The following is a 22,747-nucleotide window of genomic DNA, read 5'->3' on the forward strand; positions in this document are numbered from 1 at the left end:
CGGTCGGTGTGAGTCATCACTTATCGTGCACAGAGTGGGTTGCACTGACGATCGGTCTCGCTTACTCCACCGTGTCCTTCGCTCTGATCGCCATGAAGTTCGTCCTCGTCGGGCTGCTGCTGGCGCACGGTCATCAACTGGTGAACGGCAGACTGGAGGTACTGGCTGCCGCCCCCGTCGCTGCTGACACCACCGCCACTGCTGAGCCGGTTGGTGTCGAAGCCGTCGCCGAAGCCGCCCAGGCTGATGTCACGCGTGTGGAAGCCGCTGCGCCGCCGCTGTTGGATGAGGCCGAGCTGCGTCGGCTCGGTCATCTGCACCGCCGTCTGTCGGAGGTGACCAGCAGCCTGTGCTCCTCGATGTCCCCGGAGCTGGTCATGCTGAGCGCGGTGGCCGTGCTGTCGCAGGTGATGCTGGCCGCGCTGCTCTTTTACCCGCTGCAGGACGTGGCCTTCCTGCTGCGCTACCTGCCGCTGGCGGCCGTCTCCATGGGCGGACCGTGTGAGACCTGCCAGCAGCTGCTGAACCGGCTGGACGCCGGCCGCCGGCTGCTGCTGCGGCTCGAGTGGCACCGCCCGCAGCTGGACGGCGCCGTCGGCCCCTTGCTCAGGAACGTCCAACACGACCTGGAGACGGCCGGCGACCTGGGCCTGTTCCGTCTGCGGCGCTCCACCCTGATCAGCGTCTGGTCCACCATCGTCACCTACATCATCGTCATGGCGCAGTTCAAGATGTCTGAGACGCCGGCAGCCAGCGCGCCGTGATCCAGGACGACGCCGCCTGGATGGATCCCGCCTTCTCGAGGTGGGCGGTGTGGGGGACCTCCCCCGCCTCGGACGTGGAGAGCGCCCGAGGAAACCAAACGGGATCCGGATCGCCCCCTCGGGGGCCGGTCGCCGGTGGCCGACGCGCCACCACGTCGTCGCGGATTTCATCTTCTCCAACGACACGCCTGGGGCAGCGGATGCCCACCAGCGGGACCGGGTGCCGCGACAGGAGGGCCGATGGCCGGCCCTTCGCAGCGGCCCGGCCCGCGCTGAATGAATAGCCAGGCGCCCCCCGCCGCCGGCGCGGGCGGCGGGGCCATGGGTGGCCGGGCTGGGGCTGGTCGCCGCAGCAGGAGGGCGAAGAAGAACCGCCGCTACCGTAGAAACTGCCGTGTCCGAAGCCGACTACTCGTCATGAGCTGGAATGCGGAAGGCCTTCGCAGGAAGCTGCTGGAGGTTCAACGCTGGCTCTCGGACAAGAAGGTAGACGTGGTGGCGATTCAGGAGGCCCAAATGCCGGCGAACAAGACCATCAACATCCCTGGTTTCCAGACCGCCTCGGTCACCCGGAGAGCGCGCGGGCGTAGATCAGACGGCGCCGTGAAAGGAGGAGACGTCGCGATCTACATCAGGGACGGACTTCACTTCCAAAGGCTTGAGGACCGCCCGCTCGACGGCTCTGACGATGTCACGGAGTGGTGTGGCGTTCGACTGTTTCTGCCCTCTTCTAGTCAACAAGCTAGTCAACCGTCTATCGACATACACAACTTCTACAGGCCGCCCATCCGTCCGGGTGAGAATGACGACCGGGTGGACAACTTCGCTCTCTCCCTCAGAACAAACAGCGACTGCATAGTCACCGGGGACTTCAACGCGCACCACCCTTCATGGGATCATCGGTGTGACGACGCGGACGACGTGGGTCAACGGCTGGCTGACTGGATCGCGTCCGGTGACTGGCACACCCTCAACTCCGGCGCCCCGACTCACGCCGACTATCGAGGCAACACGGGGGCCCCGGATGTCACTGCCTGCAACCGTGGCCTGGCCAGGAGGTGTGAGTGGACTGTCGGTGAGGATCTCGGCAGTGACCACCTCCCTCAACTCATCGAGGTCACATGTCATGGGGGCCGGCCGAGACGCATCAGGAAGACCAAGTGGGCCTTCCATAAGGCAGACTGGGACGGCTTCAGCGCTGGCATTGAGACGGTGCTCGAGTCGACCCCGCCGCCGCCAGACGCCTCCACGGAGCAGCTCTTGGGACTATTCAACCGGGTCCTCCTGTACCAGAGCACCACCGCAATTCCGCGGGGAGCGCGGGCCGACCCTCGGCCATGGGCCCTGGACCCAGAACTCGTCGAGGCGGTGGCGGAGCGCCGGGAGGCGAGGGACGCCATGAAGCAGGACCGATCCCGTGCGGCTAAGGATAGATGGCTGGAAGCCAAACGTCGGGCCGCCAAGGTAGAAGAGGAGGCCAAGACCCGCAGTTTCCGTGAGTTCGCCTCTACCACGCTCAACAAGCCGACTAACATCGGGAGAGTCACGAAGGTGCTACGCAAGATGGAGGGATCGGTGCAGGCGTGCCCCGGCCACGCTCTCCAAGGGGACCGCGGCCTCGCCGTGGAGGACCTGGAGAAGGCGACCTCCTTCGTGCGCACCTACTCCAGAGTTAGTCGACAGGTCCGTAACAGGAAACGGGACCGCGTCGTGAAACAGGAGCTTAACCAGCTAAGCCGCCTCCCGTGTACCGCGTGCGCGGGTCAGAGAGAAGACGGCGGCTGCTGCGGCCCCTTCACGGAAAACGAGCTGAACAACCAACTGAGGAAGATGAGCGATAGGAAAGCCCCCGGACCAGACAATATCTGCGCGGAGCATCTGAAGCATCTCGGCCCGAGAGCCAAGGCCCTGCTCCTGCGCGTCATCAATCAGTCCTGGTTGCGGGGAGAGGTACCGGCTGACTGGCGCAGAGCCGTCATCGTTCCGATCCCCAAGGCTGGAAAGGACCCCAAGCTAACATCAAGTTACCGACCCATTGCGCTGACGTCACACCTGGCGAAGCTGATGGAGCGAATGGTGTCTGCACGCATGACCTACCTGACGGAGAGGGAGGAGATGGTCCCATCTGAGCAGGTCGGCTTCCGAAGAGGACGGTCCGCGGAAGAGAACCTGGGAAGGCTGATCCAAACGGTCCAGGACGGATGGAACAAGCCCAAACCGAGAGGGAAGCCGGTGGACGGCGTCACGGCCGAGAAGTTCGTTCTTATGGCATACGACTTCAGCCGCGCCTATGACGTCATCGACCACCGTATGCTACAGCTGAAGCTCCTGCGGTTGGGCCTGCCCGCCTGTATGACCCGCTGGATCTGGGCGTTCCTGCGTGACCGCCGGGCGTCGGTGGAGGTGAACGGCACCCGGAGCGCAGAGCGCGTCTTCAGAGCCGGCCTCCCGCAGGGCAGCGTTCTGGCTCCGACGCTGTACACCCTGTGGGCCGCCGACCTGATCCTGGAACTGCGGTGTATCCCGTGTACATCCACCTACATGTACGCGGACGACACCGCCACCCTCAGCAGCGGATGCTCTATCGCCCTGGCCCGGGAGAGAGCACAGCGAGCAGCCGACACCATCGCAGCTTGGGCGACCCGCTGGAAGATGGTAGTGGCGGGTGAGAAGACCCAGGCCATTGTCCTCTCGCAATGGGCCCAGGATGCCAAAGATGTGACGGTGAAGGTGGCAGGCGCCCCGGTGAAAGCGGGTCCCAAACTCCGCCTCCTGGGAGTGACGTTTGACCGCCTGTTGCACTTCGGCCCACACTGTGCGGAACTCCGCCGGAAAGTCAGGCCCAGGGTAGCCCAGCTCAGGAAGATGACAGGACGCTCGTGGGGTCTGGAGGAACGGCAACTAAGGACTGTGGCAAATGGGTACGTCAGGGGGGCGCTGGAGTACGCTGCAGCCGCCTGGCTGCCGGCGACCCCCCCAACACACGTGGAGATCATAGCGAGAGAGCTGCGTGCCGCGGCCCGTGTGGTGACAGGCTGCGCAGCGTCTACGCCCGTCCACGCCCTAATGTCGGAGGCCGGGATGGCAGACGCGCGGTCCCGCCGCGTGACGCTAGCGGCAAGAATGGTGGGCCTCGCCGCGTCCCTCCCGGAGGGCGACCCGCTGAGGACAGTGGGTGAAGCGGTCGTCCCGCGCCGACTACGTACCACCGAGGGATGGAGAGAGGTGGGGCTCGCTGCGCTGTCAGCCGCCGGGGCTAAAGACATCCCAGTGGAGACCCGACTACACCACTCCCTGCCGCCGTGGACCGACAGTACTGCCGTCCAATTCCATCTGGACCTCGGTCCGCGAGCCAGCCGCGCGACATCTGCAGAGACCCGCCGAGCCGCGGCGGAGGAGCGCATCCGAGAGCTCCCGCCCGAGGCCGTATGGGTTTGGTCGGACGGCTCGGCGGAGGGCGGCGTGGAGAACGGTGGCGGCGGCGCGCTGCTCCGCCCACCAAACGGAGACGACCTGGAGGTACGGGTGCCGGCGGGCCGCTTCTGTTCCAGCACCCGCGCGGAGCTCACCGCGCTGCTGGCAGCTCTGGAGGCGGCCGCCGAGCTGCCGGGCTGCAGAGGAGTGCCTGTAGTCGCCTGCCTGGACTCGAAGGCGGCTCTGCTGCTCCTGGCTGGAGGCGCTGCGGCCCAGGCCTCGACACTGGGCGCCAGGCTGTGGGCCCAGCTCCGGCGCATGACGGCCGACGGCAGCACGGTCACGCTGCAATGGGTCCCGGCCCACTGTGGGCTCGCCGGTAATGAAAGAGCGGACGCCCTGGCCAAGGAGGCGGCCGCTCTTCCTCAGCAGTCAACGCCGGTGGATGTCCGTACTCTTACGCGGGCTGTCGCGCGGCACTCCAAGAGGAAGTGGCAGGCGGACTGGCTGGCCGGTTGGTACCGCACCGTCATGGGGGACCGCGCCCCCGCCCCGGTCCGGACCGCCACCAGGGAGGAGGCCGTCGACATCCACCAGCTCCGGTCTGGCCACTGGGCCCGATCGGAGCAGTACCTCCACCGGATTGGTCGAAGACCTACACCTGAGTGCGCTCAATGCGACGACAAGGAATGCCCAGCGGGCCGCTGCCTAGTCTGCTCTGAAGCAGCGGACACCCCGGCGCACGTGTTGCTGGAATGCCCGTGCCTGTACGGCCCCCGGCTCCGTGCGCTGGGCAACATCATCGGCGCGGCCCACGATGTCCGGCGCGACGACGTGGTGGCGGCCTTGGCCGCCGGATACATGGCCCACAAGAGCCGGTCGGCTACGCTACCGCTCCGGCGGTAGCCGGGGGGTCAAACAACAACAACAACAACAACGCGACACAGCGCGACGTGCTACACGCCAGATAGCGGGCGATGCGTGGCTGTATTAGCGATAGGTATAGGTAGCCCACATAATTAGCAGCATGAATTTAATTAGAAGAGAGCCAGATCACGCCACTCCCAGTCTATGTAAGCCCTTCTCCCCTCGGGTCTCACCTTGGAGAGCGCTCCCGTCTGCCGGCTCAGGTGGAAGCTCAGGTCGAGCTCGTGCAGGTGCAGGAACACGTTCTTGGCCACCTTCCTGATGGAGCGCTGCGCCACGGTGGCAAACACGGCGTTACGCAGCTCGTTACCGGCGGCCGCTCCGGCGCGCGCCAGACCGTCTGAGGGGCGCAGGGGGTGGGTGAGGGGAAGAATAGGGGAAGACCAAAAGGAGAAGAGCACAAGCAAGATGAAACGGGGTAGTACAGAACAAATGTAAAAGTAAAACAACTATGTGAGAAAGAATGCTATACAACAAAGAACTTATGAATGTCACCCAGATTAGCGTTGTTTCAACACCTAACGACACTTTCGAGCAGCAGACTGTAGGGCTGCTACATTGCCCTCTCCCCTCTGGCCTCCTCACTCCTCCGTCTCCCAGCATTAGGACCGGCCCAGTGCCACTCACATCCGATCACCAGCGCGGTGGCGTAGGTGGTCACTGTGCTGACCGGCTCGGCCAGCGTCAGCATCTCTCCCGTGTGCGTGTTCAGGTAGTCCACCAGCGATTTGAATATGAACGGCACCTGGACGTTCAGCAGTTTGGCGCCGGCCAGCAGACCGACGGCGGCCACCACTCGGCGCCGGCTCTCCTTGTCGTCCTGGTTAATACGGGGAGGTCAGCATGTGGGGTGGGTGCCAGTTAGAGGCTTATCTGTGATGTGCAGGGCATGAATGAGAATTGTTCTCGAGAAACACAGTACTCCCAAACAAGAATGTGTTAATTCAACTCAGAACAGTGTCTATTGAACTCTGGTGACATGGTCGTCAGTCATCTGGGTTTTGCAGGGGAGATGACCTCACATTTTGTTACACCCTCTACGCGATACCGAACCCCCTCCATATTATACCACCCTCCCTGCGCCACCCAAGGCGCTTACCTTCGGCCAGACGTATCCGAGCATGGTTTTGACCATTTGTGAGGAGGAGACATCCGGTCCCTGCAGAGGACCGAGGCTCTCTTGCGAGAGCGTCGAGGCCCCAGGGTGAAAGCAGCCACGGACTAGGGGAGGGCTGGCAAGCAGACCTGCAGCATACGGCACCCGGCGCCCCAGAGCGTCAGACGAGTGAAAAAGAAAGTCAAGTTTGTGCATCAATACCTATAGGGCACAACATAATAGAGTGCGGTGACGGGTGTGTCGAAATATATCAGACGCTCTAGAATAATTTTGGCATAACCAGTGCGCAAAGTTCGCAGTTTCGGAGAAAGTCGAGACGTGGTCCCTAACAATGGAAGGTCAGACATCAAGAGGGCATATTATATTCAAGAGTATCACCGATGGGGTCAGCACTATTGATCATACAATATTCTGTACAATTAAAGCTAGTAACATTTACGAATGCAAGCTGATCGTAAGAGTAAACGGGAAAAGATATTAGCAGTTTCGACATGCACCATCTTCCGTTTGTCATCCACTCAGTCTCTTCACTGCGAAACTCCAGAAGCGACCAGAGAAGCCCGCTCGCTACCGCACCTCCTCCGATTCCGCTATCCTCCGTCTCTCAACTCAATATACCCTGTCAACTCCTCCATCCTGGCTACTCTCGAGTCTCTCGATATACCCTATGTCAGCTCCTCAGTGCCAGTCTTACGTCTGCGGCCGCGGCTGGGTCCGGCGGCCAGCCAGTGCGCGCCGGCGGTGACGGCCGCTGGAAGCAGGCGAGCGGCGAGTCAGGAGGAGCGACGTCTGTTCAGAGCGCTCTGTGCTAAAAGGTTTGGGCGCGGGAGGGACGCCGACAGGGGAAGCGGGCACACACAGCGGCAGCGGGGCGTTTAGAGCGAGCGGGAGCGGCACCAAGCAGCGTGCGAGGAGCTGAGAACTACGGAGGAGAGCACTACAAACGGAGGACAACACAGTGGTTAGATGCTATGTTGACAAGACAATCGTGTGCAGTTTACAATAAGGATGTAAATTAGGAGTGTTCAGTGTATCACGTTCAATAAACCACTATTTACATTTATTAACATATCACAAGATTGCAACAAGAGGACGATGGCTATCTGTGTGTACTGCATGTTTTCGGGCTAAAATAACTCTTGAAACAAGTGTTACCATTTTAAATAGGTTGATGGGTAAATGGGTACAGTCTAGAGGTCAAAATACAGTACAGGAGTGCTAGTTCTAGATTCTACTATCCAAAATGGTTTATTCTCGAGGGTCCTTAGTAAACGAGTCACTTCGTCTTAGGCGCTACGAAATATACCCGGTCGGAGGCAAGTAGCTATACGGAAAATTTAGAAAGATTCTGATCCGGTTTGATCAGAATAGCACAACATGTTCGGTTGAACAACTAGAGTTCAAGGCGAAAGAAAGGTTACAAAAAGTGTTTGCAGTGTAAACATTCCCCATTTGACAGGGCGGAAGCGTAGAAAACCTCACCAGAGCCAAATCCAGATCCACACTCTCGCACCGCACGCCACCTCTCCGGCAATATTCCCCAGCCCGCCCCGTCGGCGGTCACTGACCTGTGTGGGGCGCCGGCCAGGTCAGGCGCGCCCGCCGGCACAGCGGGCCACCGCGGACCGTCAGCCGCCAGAGCAGCATGGCAGGCGGCCGGCGGGTCACGTCGGTCCGCCCGACCTCTCAGACCACCGACACCTCAGGAGAGGGGCAGTACCGCTCAGCTGGCAGCGTCACCGGGCCTCCGCCACCTCACTGCGTCCCCGCCGCGGCCGGCCCACTGAAACGTGACGGAGACGGCGGTCACACACAGGCGCGTGAACACCGGGCAAGTGCCGCGTCATGGTGACAGGGTCGGGCGATAGTGGCACCCTTCAGTCAGAGTCGGATGGAGTGGCAGTGGAAATTGGTGCGGGTACAGGTCAACTCAGTCGGACGGCTTCACAAGTTTCCCACATGTGATTGACCAGCAGTCAGCTAGGGTTTGGGCATGCATAAGGTGCGTGTCGGGGTAATCGTGAAGAATCGTCGAATATTACAACTGCATATGTGGATCAAAAGTAAGGCCAAAGATTTTCGTCGAGCTCGTCATATTTGATCGAATCGAATCTTCTAACGCTTCCCGTTTGACCAGGAAAGCCGCGTGTGTAGGCGTGCCTACTAATCCACCTGAACAGTGTCTCCCAAGCAGAAGATAAGCTCAATCTTACAATAATGTCTTGATAAGAAAAAAAACTACTGAGGGACAACAAAATGCTCGGACATCCATCTCAGCAGTCTATATTGCAAAAACGGTTGCTGGAGTCTAACAACAGTCATGAATGTAACAATCTCGACATATGTCTCACAGCAAATGCATGCAAAAAAAAAAAAAAAACAGGTTATGTGTCGTCACGGATGTACATGCACGGAACAGTATTGAAACAATGTCACAGCTTTAGCACCAACTTACGTCACCACTGAGACATTTCACTAGCCTTCAAGGTTTGACTGCAGCCTTTTCCACCATGTAGCACTCCTCGCCATTTTCCCGAGTAGCACTGACGGTGACGACATCACCCAGCCGCGTACCGTACACGGACCGCACCACACCGTCAGCGTCAGGCCGCCGGCCCCGCTCCCATACGTGGCCCTGCAGCACCAGCAGCCACTCGCGCAGCAGCGCCGAGCAGACCCGCAGCGCGTCACTGGGCGCCGTCATGGCGCGCTGCGCCGCCAGACACGACTCCAGGTGCCGCACCAGACGCACCAGCAGGGCGGCCAGCGTGCGGCGCACCGCCGACGGCGCCGTCAGCTCCTCTGGAGCCAGTCTCCACACATCTGCGGCGCGGCCGGCAGCCCGTTCAGCCGCCGTCAGACCAGCCAGGTACAGGCGGACTGCCAGACCCCAGGAGACGCCCGAGCGGCCGACGGTTAAGTCCCCGGAGGGCGAGTCGTCCCGAACCGCCGCCGGTAGGGGCACCCACTCGGCCGGCACCGGCACAGCGTCCTGGCTGTTACCCGGTACCACAAACCCGTAGTCGAGCAGCAGTCTCAGATTGTCGTGCGGGCCGTAGTTGATAAACACTTGCTCGCCAGCGGAGAAACGGTCCTCGGTGACGAGCTCATAGTGATCTCCGACGACACGGCTGCTCATATTCGCTGTCGGAGAGTGGTTGAACAGATCGAGGAACGGTGCCAGCGCTAGATTGTCCTCAGAGAACAGCCCGGGAGCGTGTGACGGGTCCAGGAACACAGCGCGCGTGTTGACCGTGAACCAGGCGTGACGGAACTCCTCTTCGGAGATCTCCCAGCCGGCCGTACACGGGATTGATGTCTGGCGCAGCAACTGCCGGGCGCGCTCCAGCTGCCGCAGCAGCAGCCGCCTCTGACCGCGCGCCGCTGAGAGCAGCGCCCCCGGCAGCAGTTCGGCGCTCAGCTCGCGCGGCTCGCAGTACGCCGGCGTCGTGTAGGCGCTCGGCAGCGAGGCCAGGTACGGCCGCCAGCCGGAGTCGGCGCCGCGCCGCCGCTCCAGCGCCAGCCACAGGCTGACGGCCAGCTGGGCCGAAATGGCCGGCCGGGCGGCCCGCAGCGCCGCGCCCAGCTCGGAGCGCAGCGCCGTCGCCGAGCTGACCAGCAGCGAGAGCGGGATCGAGACGAGCGTGGCGCCGGGCTGCAGCGGCCGCCGGCTCAGCAGGCCGCGGCCCGTGTCCGGGAACAGGGCCGGCCTCAGAGGGCCCGGTCCCGACCACCGGTGGCGCCGCATCCAGACCACCAGCTCGGCCAGCTCGGACGACACGATAATGGGTTTCTCCGTAGCATTAGCGCGATTCCGAAGGCGATGTCTTTTCGTTCTTCCCATGTTTCAGCTGATCTGAAAATACAATGTGTCGTTCACAGTGTATCACAATAGATCATGTATCTTGAAAACCCAGGTCATCAATTTATCTTCAGGTCGATACTCGATGAATGATTGCATGTTCTTCAAATTTGTAAAGGCAAAATTCAAAAGTCGGTTGAAGGTTTAGAAGCGAAAGTAGGATGGTCGCAATTCAGAAAGCAAGGGCAGGAAGCTAAAAGTTACATTTCCAGTCCGAAAAAGTTTCGCTCTAAAAATAAATATGTATAACTAATCGCAAAACTAGGCCGATCAAGAGTTTCCTAGTTCAGCGTAAATTTCCAAGCAGAGAAAGTAAAATACTTCGCCCTCCTCGGCAAAACACTCATTTTAGTTCAATGTTTATTGGAAGGCAAGAATGAAAGCCCTGTGACACAGCCATCGCTGCGACCACAATACAGCCTGAGACGTTAGCACATGTCCACAACAAACCGATTATAAGGGCACATTGCTGTGATGAGTGAATTCCAATAACACACCGAGTAAAATACAATGTAACGATGTAAGAATACGTTAACGCTCGACACCAGCCGGCTAGTAGCTACGCACAAGTTACAGAAACGAGACAATACATAGCAGATTGTGAGCACAAAGCACAAACGAGATGTAAAGCACAACACGTAAATGTAAATACCTACAAGACTGAACCACGATTAGATGACTAAACGATTACCATTAGACAAAACCTGAGGCATTAGTGCACTTACATTTTTTCACAGCTATTTGTCAATAGATATTGCACAGTAAAAGCATATTGTTTGTACCAAACGGTTAATTCCAGTAAAGCCTGAGACGTTAGCTAATTTGTACACAACAACAAACCATGTTACATAACAAATAACAGAAGTAGTAAGTGGTTAACAAAGACTTACAACCAATGGTCAGTAGTTGTGAGTAACACTTGGTTGCTACTTTCGTGATCAGTAGCCGAAGGTGGATAACCTGAAGCGCTACCCATCAGCACACATCTCCACGTAGAGCTCCCCGCCCGCGCCATGAATGACGCTCTCTGTGACGACATCACCCAGCCGCGTGCCGTACACGGGCCGCACCACACCGTCGGCGCCGGGCCGCCGGCCCAGCTCCCATACGTGGCCCTGCAGCACCAGCAGCCACTCGCGCAGCAGCGCCGAGCAGACCCGCAGCGCGTCACTGGGCGCCGGCATGGCGCGCTGCGCCGCCAGACACGACTCCAGGTGCCGCACCAGACGCACCAGCAGGGCGGCCAGCGCGCGGCGCACCGCCGCCGGAGCAGTCAGCTCCTGCAGGCTCATACACTGCACCTCCTGGCCGTCCACGGAGGCCAACTCTTGCTCCGGGAGCGCCGCCAGGTACAGCCGCGTCAGCAGGTCGCGGGAGTAGCCCTCACGACCCACGGACAGAAAGGAGCGTAGGCGAGCGTCGTCGGCCGCGCGCTGAGCCTCCGCGGGCAGAGGTACCCACTCGGCAGGCACTGGCACTGCGTCTCGCTCGTTGCCCGGCACCACAAACCCGTAGTCGAGCACCAGCTGCAGGTTGTCACGCGGGCCGTAGTCGATGAAGACCTGTTCGCCGGCGGCTACGCCGTGCTCCGTCATCAGCCGATAGCAGCCGTCGGAGACGCTGCTGTAGACGGTGGCGCCCGACCGGTGGTTGAAGAGGTCCAGGAACGGTGCGAGCGCGCAGTTGTCGTCTTTGAGGCCGGACGGCGCGTTTCCGAGGTCCTCCTCCGGCTCCACACACATGGCGCGTGTCTTCACCGTCACCCAGGCGTGTCGGAGCTCCTCTTCAGAGAGCTCCCAGCCGGCCACGCACGGCGCTGATGTTTCGCGCAGCACCCGCCGGGCACGCAGTAGATTTCGACGAACAGCGGCGTGCTGAAGTCGCGCCGCCGAGAGCAGTGCCTCCGGCAGCAGGTCGGCGCTCAGCTCGCGCGGCTCGCAGTACGCCGGCGTCGTGTAGGCGCTCGGCAGCGAGGCCAGGTACGGCCGCCAGGCGGAGTCGGCGCCGCGCCGCCGCTCCAGCGCCAGCCACAGGCTGACGGCCAGCTGGGCCGAGACGGCCGGCCGGGCGGCCCGCAGCGCCGCGCCCAGCTCGGAGCGCAGCGCCGTCGCCGAGCTGACCAGCAGCGAGAGCGGGATCGAGACGAGCGTGGCGCCGGGCTGCAGCGGCTGCCGGCTCAGCAGGCCGCGGCCCGTGTCCGGGAACAGGGCCGGCCTCAGAGGGCCCGGTCCCGACCACCGGCGGCGCCGCATCCAGCCCACCAGCTCGGACAGCCGGCCATCTACATCAACCGAGCTCTCGGCGGACACGGCCCGCTTCCTACGGCGCACCCTTTTCGTCCTCCCCATTTGCACAACAGTCTGAAATGTAATGCATGAGGCTGATGCACGTCTTTCGTTGCAGAGGCACTATACGCATTGCGCACGAAATGTTAATAATAGTTTTTTTTAATAAAAAAAAAAATGTGTTCGAATGGTTGAATGGTAGCTTTGGATGGCTTTGGACCCGGGTGCCTCGCCAAGTGATGCTTGCTGCGAATGACACCACGAACCCATCACCCGACCTCAGTGTCCCAAAATTATATTTTGGCTTGGGTGTCAGAGGGGAAGATTCGTCACTATAAGCAGTTATATACATTATACACTGTGACTATAAGGAGGGCTGAGAGTGGAAAATTGCCAGTTAGAAGAGTACAAAAAAGAGCAGAAAATATATATCAACAATTAATTTGTGAGTGTTGGAGGATGTGGGAGCTGCCTAAAAGATCATTGAATCGAATATGGAGGGAGGTACAAGGTGCACGCAGATGCTCTTAATTGGTAAACTAGGGAGTGAAAAATCGCTCTGGAAAATTGGGGATGAGACTTGAGAGTGGAATTTTTTTTATTTTGATGTTACTTTCCACCGAAACTGGCAAATTTTGGGACACTGCCCGATCTCGTCCCCGCCCAGTTCACCGCTGATCATTCAAAAAGAAATGAACAACTTACGTATCGCAGGACGCAGTTAATTGCATTTGGCATTTGCATATGACAATTAAAACACTCTCCACAGTAAAATGGCTATTCTGAGTATCGAATCTGAGTTAAAACCCACTCATAAATCACAGCACGCAGTCGCCAGTACACATACCAAATCCCTCATTCATACCTTAACCCTCGCCCGCATAGGGGGGGGGGGGGGGTCGAACGGACCCCCGCCCTCGGTTTTCCGCGAATAACTCACGGAAAAAGAGGTCGATCGCAACGAAACTTTCAGTACCCTCGAGGTGATCAATTTTATACCTACTCTGTAAATTTCATGATCCTGACCCAAATGACCTTTGACATGTGACCTATTTCTCGAAACCATGTTTTGCCGGAATGGCGAATCAGCGTATGTCAGCTCTCATCATCCGCGCGTTTCTAGTCTTTTTGCGGTTATAAACGTTCAAACATGTGAAATGATGTTCGTCCCATGCATTACGGTGGGTGTCAAGCCCGGTCAAGGTCACCTGAAGGTCAGGTCAGGTCAATGACCTTCGATGACCTCGGTTCACTTTTTCGAGTTTTACATGATTCTAGGCCAGTTTTTTTTAGCTGAATTCGAATTTAGCAACCAAATGAACACTTACGAAATTGTTCTGGTGCCTTCGTAACAAGTTACGAAGCTGTCAGAGGCGGTTGACACCTACTACGAATACCCGGCAGGACCCCTACTGGATGACCTGACCTGACCTGAACCGACCTGGCCTAAAGGCATAAAAGCATCATCTGTGATCAAAACTAACATGATATTCGTGATCAGCACCTCGAAAAACCCCATAGCAGCCACACTTTACGACGTTCTAACAGGTCCCGATTTTCTCGACTTTTGGGTCATTGACCTGAGCTGGAAGGTCACCCAATGACCTAAGACCTTAAAATTGGGTATCATCGGCTTCCTCTCGTCACGGGCAGCACGCTCGTTTTTCCGCGAATCTCTAGCTCGATCCGGGGCGAAACGGCAAGCGGGTCCAACGGACCCCCCCCCCCCCTCATACGTTCCCGCATGGAAAAACACCAATACGGGCGAGGGTTAACCCTATTCCTGGCGGGCTCCGCCGGGACAAGAAACTGGCGGGGGGGGGGCCGATTCGGCCCCCCTTCAGATCTCAAAAACTACACATCGCAGCGACAAACGGTAAACGGCATCGGATACGCACGGTCAAGATCTACAATTTTTACTGAGGTCATTTTCAGGTCAGGTCAAAGATGACGTCACAGGGGTCGAAAAAGTCAAAATGGCGGCGCTAGATATGGAGAGTTTTTCTCGAATAACTTTCGAATTAGTCAAGATAGGAACAAACTAAGGGCATCATCGTGATCCTCTCGTCAATCCGCATCGAATGATATATATGTTGACCTCGAAAGGTCAAGGTCAAAGGTTGACCTCAGGTCACGTGACCTCGAGGTCATCATGTATATCATTCGATGCGTCTTGACGAGCTGAACACAATGAGACCATCCACGCATCTGTATCTTGTTCCTGTACGGAGTTATTGGCCAAAAACCTTTGGTGACCTTTGATGACGTCACATGACCTCACAGCTGCCCAACAGCAAAACAGACCTCAAGGTAGTGAAGGTTGATCGTATATGAAGTCATGTATGGTATATGGGGCCATTCCGACCCGTTTTAGTGGTAAAAACAGGGAGTTGATTTTTCCCCCATTGACTTATAATGGGGAGGTCGCGAAACTGACCTGACCTTAGGTCACCGATATCAAAATTCCGAGATATACAAATTGCACATACTGGTACCCTAACTAAAGCCTGAAGAGAAGAAATTGATCGGTCAAAAACTCTAGCTCTGGCGTGATTGCAAACTTTTCTGAGGTAGGGTCACCAAACCGCCTCTGGTGACCTGACCTGAGGTCAGATCAGCTCAAAATTTTCAGACATGTTGCGTAGAAGCCTTTTAGGAAAAGTCAGAAAATTTGAGCTTCCTAGCTCAACGCGTTTGGGAGAAATAACCAAAAAACCTCAGGGGGGGCTCCTGAGGCCCCCCCGCCAGGAATAGGGTTAAAACGCAGATACAACTCTGAAATCGAACGCACTTCCCAACCGACAGATTCCTAAAATCGTGGGGCATGCGTTAATATCATTGGAGGATGTTGTAGAGCATGCGCCGCCTCTCTGGTTCGGTCCTCACGCGTAGGTGAGCCAGATCAGTGTCCCGCCGAGTTGAGTGTGAGCGCAGGTTAGCTGCATCAAAGATACCCCGATAAATTGTTTATCTTGAAGAATCTTGAAATTGTTCGCATCTGACTGCTTGAAGCGTAGCAGCAGTGAGATTCTGGCCCTCCCATCGGCCGTACAATTATTGAATCTGTCTCAACGGCGGTGCTTATCTCTTTCACTCTACCGCCGGCCCGTCGCAGAGCCGAGCGTTTCGTGTTGTAGCAGTGCAAAGAGTGTGACAGCTTATTAGGTTAGGATAGGCTCAGTGGCGTATCCAAGGGCCAAGGGGGGACCCTGGGGGTCCTAGGATCCCCCCTGGAGCCTAGACAAAACGTTTTTTTATAACACGAAAAAATTGAAACGACTTCAAGGGCCCTTTTGACCACTTCCCATTTTATTCGCAAAAAGAAAAAGTATTGTAGAACTCTTTTAGGGACCCCCTGAGGACTATAAGAGGACACCTATAGGCCAATGAGGGGCCTTGTGAAGCAAACACAGGGCCCTTTCAGGCACACAGAGGGCCGTCTCAGGCACACAGGGGGCCCTCTCAGGCACACAAAGACCCTCTGAGACACACAAAGGGCCCTCTCAGGCACACATAGGGCCCTCTCAGGCACACAGAGGGCCCTCCCAGGCACACAGAGGGCCCTCTCAGGCAAACAGAGGGCCCTCTCAGGTACAGAGAGGACCCTTTCAGGCACACAGAGGGCCCTCTCAAACACACAGGGCCCTCTCAGGTACACAGAGGGCCCTCTGAGACACACAGAGTGCCCTTTCAGGCACACAGAGGGCCCTCTCAGGCACACAGAGGGCCTTCTCAGGTACACTGAGCGCCCTCTCAGGCACACATAGGGCCCTCTCAGGTACACAGAGGGCCCTCTCAGGCTCACAGAGGGTCCTCTGAGACACACAGAGGGCCCTCTCAGGCACACAGAGGGCCCTCTCAGGCACACAGAGGGCCCTCTCAGGTACACAGAGGGCCCTCTCAGGCACTCAGGGGGGCCTCCCAGACACACAAAGGGCCCGCTAAGACCAGCAGAGGGCCCCTTAACCCATTTATGCCCAGGAATATTGACCATCATGAAAATCGATGAAATCAAAATATGCTATGCTCCTACCAGGGCCTTGCATGGAATCGAAAATAGTTTTTGCCTGCAGCAAAAGTTTTTCGAGAAAAACGTAAAAAATGTGCGTTGCGAAATCGCAACGAAGGGCACACCGGGCGCCATCAGCGTTGCGAAAACGCAACGACGGGCACATCAGGCGGCCATAAAGTACACTGAACTGCCGTATATGCTAATTTATTTTGACAAAACATCAATCAACTGTTGACAACTATTGCTTGAAAATGTGGAACCCACATCCCTCATGCTCTATAACCCGCCTAAAAGCCTCAGTGGGGGAGCATAACTTCAGGATTCGCGAACGGGGAGATGACAACAAACGGTCATTTTCGACAACAGTTGTCCATTTAAAGTTGTGGTCGATACGTACTCAGGGTGACGCTTTCTTTTTGGATGCTAGACAGAGCCATTATCGGGCCCCACCTATCAGACCCCACACTGAAAACAATTGAACGGAGGTTGGGAGTAAACCAGTGCCTCACGTATACGCGTATCCGCAATGATCGTTAACCACCCTCCTAGGAGTAAAGTTAAATTCCATTGCAGGTTAGTCGTACCCACTCCAGCAAAAAAAAAAAAAGAGAAAAAAATGAACCGATCGGGCTTTCACAAATTACCCGCGCAAGGCGTAGCGCATCATAACAAATCGCCTCCCAGTTTATCATGTTTACATCTGATCCAAAATTGTCATTGTCCCACTCTCAGTGACCTTCACGTGTAACCTCTTTCTCGAGGCAATGCCAGGGCAGAATGGTGATTCGACGCAGTGGCACACTTTCCAACTGTTCCGTGAATACGTCCTTTCCATCTTCAGGATAGTTGAATCCTTCATCTCCACGCCTCAATCCCCTTTTCCGGGCTAGACGGGCAACTGTATATGTATCGCATTCGGGCAGCTCACAAAGGAGCACGCCTGTAGCCGGGTGCAGTGAGTGCTTGGGAGGGGGAGGGGGGCTGGGTCATGGGTGGCCTGCCCACTGGCTGGGCTCAGTCTCGACGATTAACTGTGCCCGCTCAGACAAATGTCTCCCCTAATTCCAATAATACTGCTAGCTCTAAAATGGTCTGATTCGATAAAAGGCCTATCCCAAGTAAGAAAACAAGCGTATACTCCACATCAAGCAGCTTATTAACTTATGCAGCTTATGAATCCTAAAAAAGACTATTTTCCCAGACGCCCTCATTACCCCTGCCGAAGGGCTCTGCCACCCACAGAGGGGGCATATCCCACTATTTGCCGACCCTGAGTTATCTTTTCTAACGTAAAGGTTGGTAGTCAGCAGATTGTATCCAGAGAATGGCAATGTCTATCTGTCGTCTGATACCAGACTACATCCCCGTTATTCATTATACAGGGTGATCCAAAAAAATTGGAACCCCTAACTTAAAATGCATGTAAGTCAGAAAATTTTTACTTTATTGATAAATTGCAAACACCATTAGAAAGAGGGTTCAATTCTCTATAAAATCGAGTTGATTGTACTTACTTATTATTATCAATATTGCCCTAGACATATGCCTATAAAATTTGTGTCACGAAACTCAGTGAAACGGTTTTGAACATCCTATGCGCAAATCAGTGATTGACGGTTTGCTGTTCTGACCATGTCGCTTGTTGGAGGTTCATGAATAAAAATAGCTCATTCACGTGCTATTGTAAGGAAAGGAAAGGCTGACGGCCTGCTGGGACCAGTTGTCCCAGAGACTGCTGGCACGCGCAGTCGGAGCTGTCCCCAAGCAACTGCAGGCCTGCGTAACGGCCCCCGGAGCTCGCGTTGAGCACATGCTGTGATGAACAGCGGAAGCTAGGACGCGCGTATCTGTTCTACTTTGTGCTTCTGTGCTAACTTTTATGAAATAATATTGAATATGGATGTGGTGTTATTCGCAAAAAGACAACAGATAGAGTGCTAACGGATTTCAGCGCATTGTTAACATTTGGCGATTTCGTTTCACTCAGTTTTCTGACGCTCATTCCAAAAGCTAATAGTGTGCCAATGCTTTACAACATACATGCACGAATTTGACGTGATTTTATGGAGGACTTAATGCTCTTTTTAATGGTGTTTGCAATTTGTCAATAAAGTGAATACTTTCGGACTTATAGACATTTTAAGTTAGGGGTTCCCATTTTTTTGGATCACCCTGTATATGCACAATGTATGTGCATAGTCGATCCAATTTCCAAAGGACCTAATTATCTCTCAGGTCCGTTAGCATCGCCGACCGTTTGATACAGGTCCTCTTCCTACCATGCGATTTTCAGATGCATGGGAACACATGGCTTACATAGTGAACGAACATCCCGATATGAGAGAAAAAGAAAGGAGTGTTTGTAGCTGTTTGAGGCAGTAAATGTGAAATATGTCGCAACATTTTAAGTGCAAACGCACATTGCACTTAACATACCTATACACGTCCATCATGACTACAAAACGAGAGAGAGAAAGAGAGAGAGAGAGAGAGAGAGAGAGAGAGAGAGAGAGAGAGAGAGAGAGAGAGAGAGAGGGAGGGAGGAAGAGAGTTGGGGGAACGAGGAAGAGAGGGAGGAAGATGGGGGAGAGAAAGAAAGAACCCACAGCGTATCACGAGTGAACTCTATTGTTGATATTCATACTTCCGCTACCCTACCAATGTGCCCCTCGTTGCGTTTTCGCAACATCGCTGTCTTTCCGATGTGCCCTTCGTTGCGTTTCCGCAACGCCACCGTAGTCATGTTTGAAAATAGTCACAAACCCTTTTTGCAGCATGATTTCTTAACAAAATGCATATCTAACCTATTGTAGGGACTCTGCAGAATATGTTTACACAATCTTCATTACGATATCATTGAGCACTTAGCCTATTTGTGTTGTTTTTCGTGACGTCATCACTCACAAGACCTTCGACTTCCCTCAGGGAGCTCTAGGCAGTGACTTACCGACCGCACAGACTTGTAACTGCGTAGCATCATGCGCACAACCATGTTACACACACTGAAACTTGTCTCATCGGTTAGCCTCCATTACACACTTCTCAAGCTTCGATCACGTCGACGCTTACTTGCGTTGCGAAAACGCAACGAAGGGCGTAAATGGGTTAAGACTAACAGAAGGCCCTCTGAGGTACCAAGGTCAATTTCAGGCCACAAGGTGTCCTATGAGCCATGAGGCCACCAGACGGCCCTCTTATATCAAAGATAGTCCCTGGAGGTCACCGGAGGGCCCTCTGAGGTGAACAAAGGGCCCTCTCAGCCGCCTCAAAGAGGGCCCTCTGAGGTCGAAGAGATCAAAGAGATCAAAGAGGGTCCTCTAAGGCGAATGGAGGGTCTTCAAATGCCACAAAGTGCCCTCTGAGGCCACTGGAGGGCCTTCTGAGGTGCTATGAGGCTATGTCAGACCATCATGAGCCCTATGAGGTCATCAGGCCCTCTGAGATCAAAGAGGGTCCTTGGAAGTCATCGGAGGACCCCTTGAGGCCCCTTGAGGCAAACAAAGGCCAGAGGGCCCCTTAGACACCATAAAGAAGTAAAAAAGATCCCTCTGAGGTCAAAGACAGCTCTCTGAGATGTAATAGGGCCATTTGAGGCATCCGAGGGCCCTCTGATGCCACAGAGAGGCGCCCTCTGATGCCAAAATAGGGTCCTCTGAAGTTTGAAGCCACCAGAGGACCCCCCTGAGGCGAACAGAGGGCCCTCACATCCACCTCAAAGAGGGCCCTCTGAAAATCAACTGGCCCTCGGAGTCAGTGTCCCAAAATTGTATTTTGGCTTGGGTGTCAGAGGGGGAAATAGGTCACCCAAAAGGGGGATAAGAGTGAACAATTGTCAGTCACAGCGCAGTCGGAGCCCTCTGAGAAGGCCACTCGAGCCTTACAACAGAGGGCCCTCTGAGGTGATATGAAGGCTATGTCAGGCCACTATGGGCTCTATGAGGTCATCAGGCACTCTGAGGAAAAAGCTGGCCCTATGAGGCGAACAGAGGGCCCAGAGGACTTTTTAGGCCAACTAGGGACATTATGAGGCCTGAACAATGGGCCCTTTGGGTCTTTGGGACACAAACGGCCTCTCAGGCACCCGGAGGGACCTCTTTTCTAAGGCAAACAGGGGTCCCCTTAGATGATATGAGGGCTTTTTTAGGCCACCAGGGGTCTCATGTATTAGACCAACATACGGCCATCTGAAGTAAAAGAGGACCTTTTGAGGTAAAAAGGGTCCCTGGAGAGAAAACAGAGGGCCCTTCTGGGTACTCAGAAGGACCATGGGGGCCACTAGAGGGCCCTTTGAGGCCAGTGATGGTCTTCAGAGGCCATCAGAGGTTCCCTCTGAGGGTAACAGAGAGTCCTTAAGACGACCAGAGGCCCCCCGTGAAAATGCAGGTGTCACAAGGCCCGGTTTGCATCAAAGGTTAGGTAGCTATGCCCAGTTTTGGCTCTCTGTTGCCGACGTGTTCCGAACTGTCGAAAAAAAAACACAATGTGGTGGCACCCACGCCCCCGGCCCCCCTCGGCTGGCCAGGGTCCTTCTAACCAGGGATGTAGAGCCGTGGAAATTTCAGACGACTCCGGCTCCGGAGAAAAAAATTGGATCCGGCTCCGGCTCCGGATCCAGTATTCAGTAATCCTCTATACAGTTAAATACGGGTGGAAGAGAAAAGATGAAGGATTGGTTCACGTTGCTTCTGTATTTGCATAGCAAGGCTGTTTTGAATGTCACATGTTTTACTGCCTTGTACTGTCAAACCGAACTAGGTCAATAATTGTTTCCTCTTCAAAAAAAAAGTAGCCGGAGTCGCCGCCTTTTTTGAATGCTCCGGCTCCGGCTCCGGCTCCGGGCTAAATTCTTTCACGGCTCCGGCTCCGGGCAAAATATGCCTGCTCCGGCGGCTCTGCAGCTCCAGCTCCGCGACTCACCACGCACCCCTGCTTCTAACTCGGCTTCTGAGCCACGACACGCCAAAGGCAGCGTCTGAAGGGACGCAAACAATAATGACGAAATTACTCTGGTCACTTTTTAGATCAGGTCAAAAGTCAGTTCACATAGGTCATCAAGGGCAAATTTCGCCAATTTTCAGATCCAATTTCGACAATTTTCAACAAACCATCGCATGACTCGGAAATGTGGAGCTACAGTGCCGCAGAAAAGCGTAGTTAATAGCTCTTCAACACCCGTTTCGCCGGTTCCATCCTCATGACATTCAAATCCTTCTCATCCATGCCGCAAACCCTGATCCGGGCTGGACCTGGACGGGCAACTTTATTCCATGCGGGCGGCTCCCATTGGAGCGCAGTGCAGCTCCTAATCAAGCACGCTCGTAACCGGGTGCAGTGAGCACTTGGGGGGCTGATCGGCCTGTCCTGTTGGACAGGCTCAGCCCCGGTGACTCACCAAGGTGCCCGCCCAGACCAATGTCTCCCTCAATTCCTTTCCTACCATCCTTCCGGCCCTGAGCTCTGTTCGCACCCCGTTTATTTATCAGCAGGCTGCGAGCATACTGCTACTTCTTGGCTCATTGGTCGAATTCAAGTGGTCTATTCGTTAGACCAATGAGAGGCCAAGAAGCGCCAGCAATAGCTTCCTTATATGGGGAAAACCGACAGCACGCTGATATAAAAACAGCGATCGAACAGGGCTCTGAAATGGACTCGTCAGACCGAAAGGGCCTGGGCCCAACCCAACAAAACAATCAAAGCTCTTTTAATGCTCTTTCTGTAAACTGTGCTCAGATTTGATCTAGGCCTGTCAATTCTACACCTTTTAAGTCGGAACATTTTTATGCTTCTACAGCTCTGTAGGCCTGTGGCTCTTCTTGCGAAACCTTTTTTTGTCGAAAATGGCAGAACATGACGTCATTCCGACGTCATTTGCGGCCAACCTATCATAGCCTCTGGAAAAAAATTGGTCACAATGTGTAAAATGGATGCCCAGAGAGGTCCTGAAAGTTTGGTGGCGATATTTGCAGTCATTTAGGAGATAGCTACGGAAGAGGACAGGGGGCCATTTCGCCCCCCCCCCCCCTCCCTACGGGGCGCGGGTTAACGCCCTTTCAACTCAGGCTACAAGGGCCCTTTTGCCCGCCGGCCGGGGGGGGGGCGGGTGCCGCCCCCCCCCCCCATAGGGTTTTTTCGCGATAGCTCCGAACACGCTGGCGATAGAGAGCTGAAACTTGGCATACCTGACCTTTGATCCAAGCCGGATCTTTTGACACCAACCGCACTTTTGGGTCAGGTCAGGTCACTGACCTATGACGTCATAAGTGAACCTCTGCACTGTCTTCAGATGTCGCAACTTCGCAACGCCCTCACTGCCAGAGGAGATGTCACAGGGAAATGAAACTTGCAGGATCTAGTATCCATTATGAG

The 22,747-nt window shown here is 55.6% G+C and overlaps 3 protein-coding genes across 5 annotated transcripts in view; all 3 read right to left on the reverse strand.

Annotated features, from left to right (window-relative positions):
• LOC122376056 (iron-sulfur clusters transporter ABCB7, mitochondrial-like) overlaps positions 1-22,747 on the reverse strand; it is a 32,023-nt gene that overhangs the window by 7,666 nt on the left and 1,610 nt on the right. For 2 of the 3 annotated variants that reach the window (XM_043355727.1, XM_043355728.1), the window contains exons 2-6: positions 7,791-8,005; positions 6,917-6,973; positions 6,205-6,350; positions 5,733-5,925; positions 5,279-5,445 (exon numbers count right to left, since the gene is read on the reverse strand). In XM_043355727.1, the coding sequence (XP_043211662.1) occupies positions 5,279-5,445; positions 5,733-5,925; positions 6,205-6,350; positions 6,917-6,973; positions 7,791-7,869 (642 nt within the window). In that variant the 5' untranslated portion in view covers positions 7,870-8,005. The remainder of the gene's footprint in view (positions 1-5,278; positions 5,446-5,732; positions 5,926-6,204; positions 6,351-6,916; positions 6,974-7,790; positions 8,006-22,747) is intronic. The other variant, XM_043355729.1, reaches the window with a different exon arrangement.
• On the reverse strand, positions 8,499-10,255 carry LOC122376058 (SET domain-containing protein 4-like). Its single transcript, XM_043355731.1, has one exon. It carries the CDS (start codon positions 10,064-10,066, stop codon positions 8,705-8,707), a length of 1,362 nt encoding a protein of 453 aa, XP_043211666.1. The 5' UTR covers positions 10,067-10,255; the 3' UTR covers positions 8,499-8,704.
• Positions 10,275-12,526, reverse strand: LOC122376057 (SET domain-containing protein 4-like). The gene has a single exon (XM_043355730.1). It carries the CDS (start codon positions 12,430-12,432, stop codon positions 11,053-11,055), a length of 1,380 nt encoding a protein of 459 aa, XP_043211665.1. The 5' UTR covers positions 12,433-12,526; the 3' UTR covers positions 10,275-11,052.

Source organism: Amphibalanus amphitrite, unplaced genomic scaffold (genome assembly GCF_019059575.1).
Source record: "Amphibalanus amphitrite isolate SeventyFive unplaced genomic scaffold, NRLGWU_Aamphi_draft 001999F_arrow, whole genome shotgun sequence".
Taxonomy (NCBI): domain Eukaryota; kingdom Metazoa; phylum Arthropoda; class Thecostraca; order Balanomorpha; family Balanidae; genus Amphibalanus; species Amphibalanus amphitrite.

Bases quoted from the DNA above. Each gene is read 5' to 3' on its own strand.
- LOC122376058 (XM_043355731.1), bottom strand. From the start codon at position 10,066: ATGGGAAGAACGAAAAGACATCGCCTTCGGAATCGCGCTAATGCTACG.
- LOC122376057 (XM_043355730.1), bottom strand. From the start codon at position 12,432: ATGGGGAGGACGAAAAGGGTGCGCCGTAGGAAGCGGGCCGTGTCCGCC.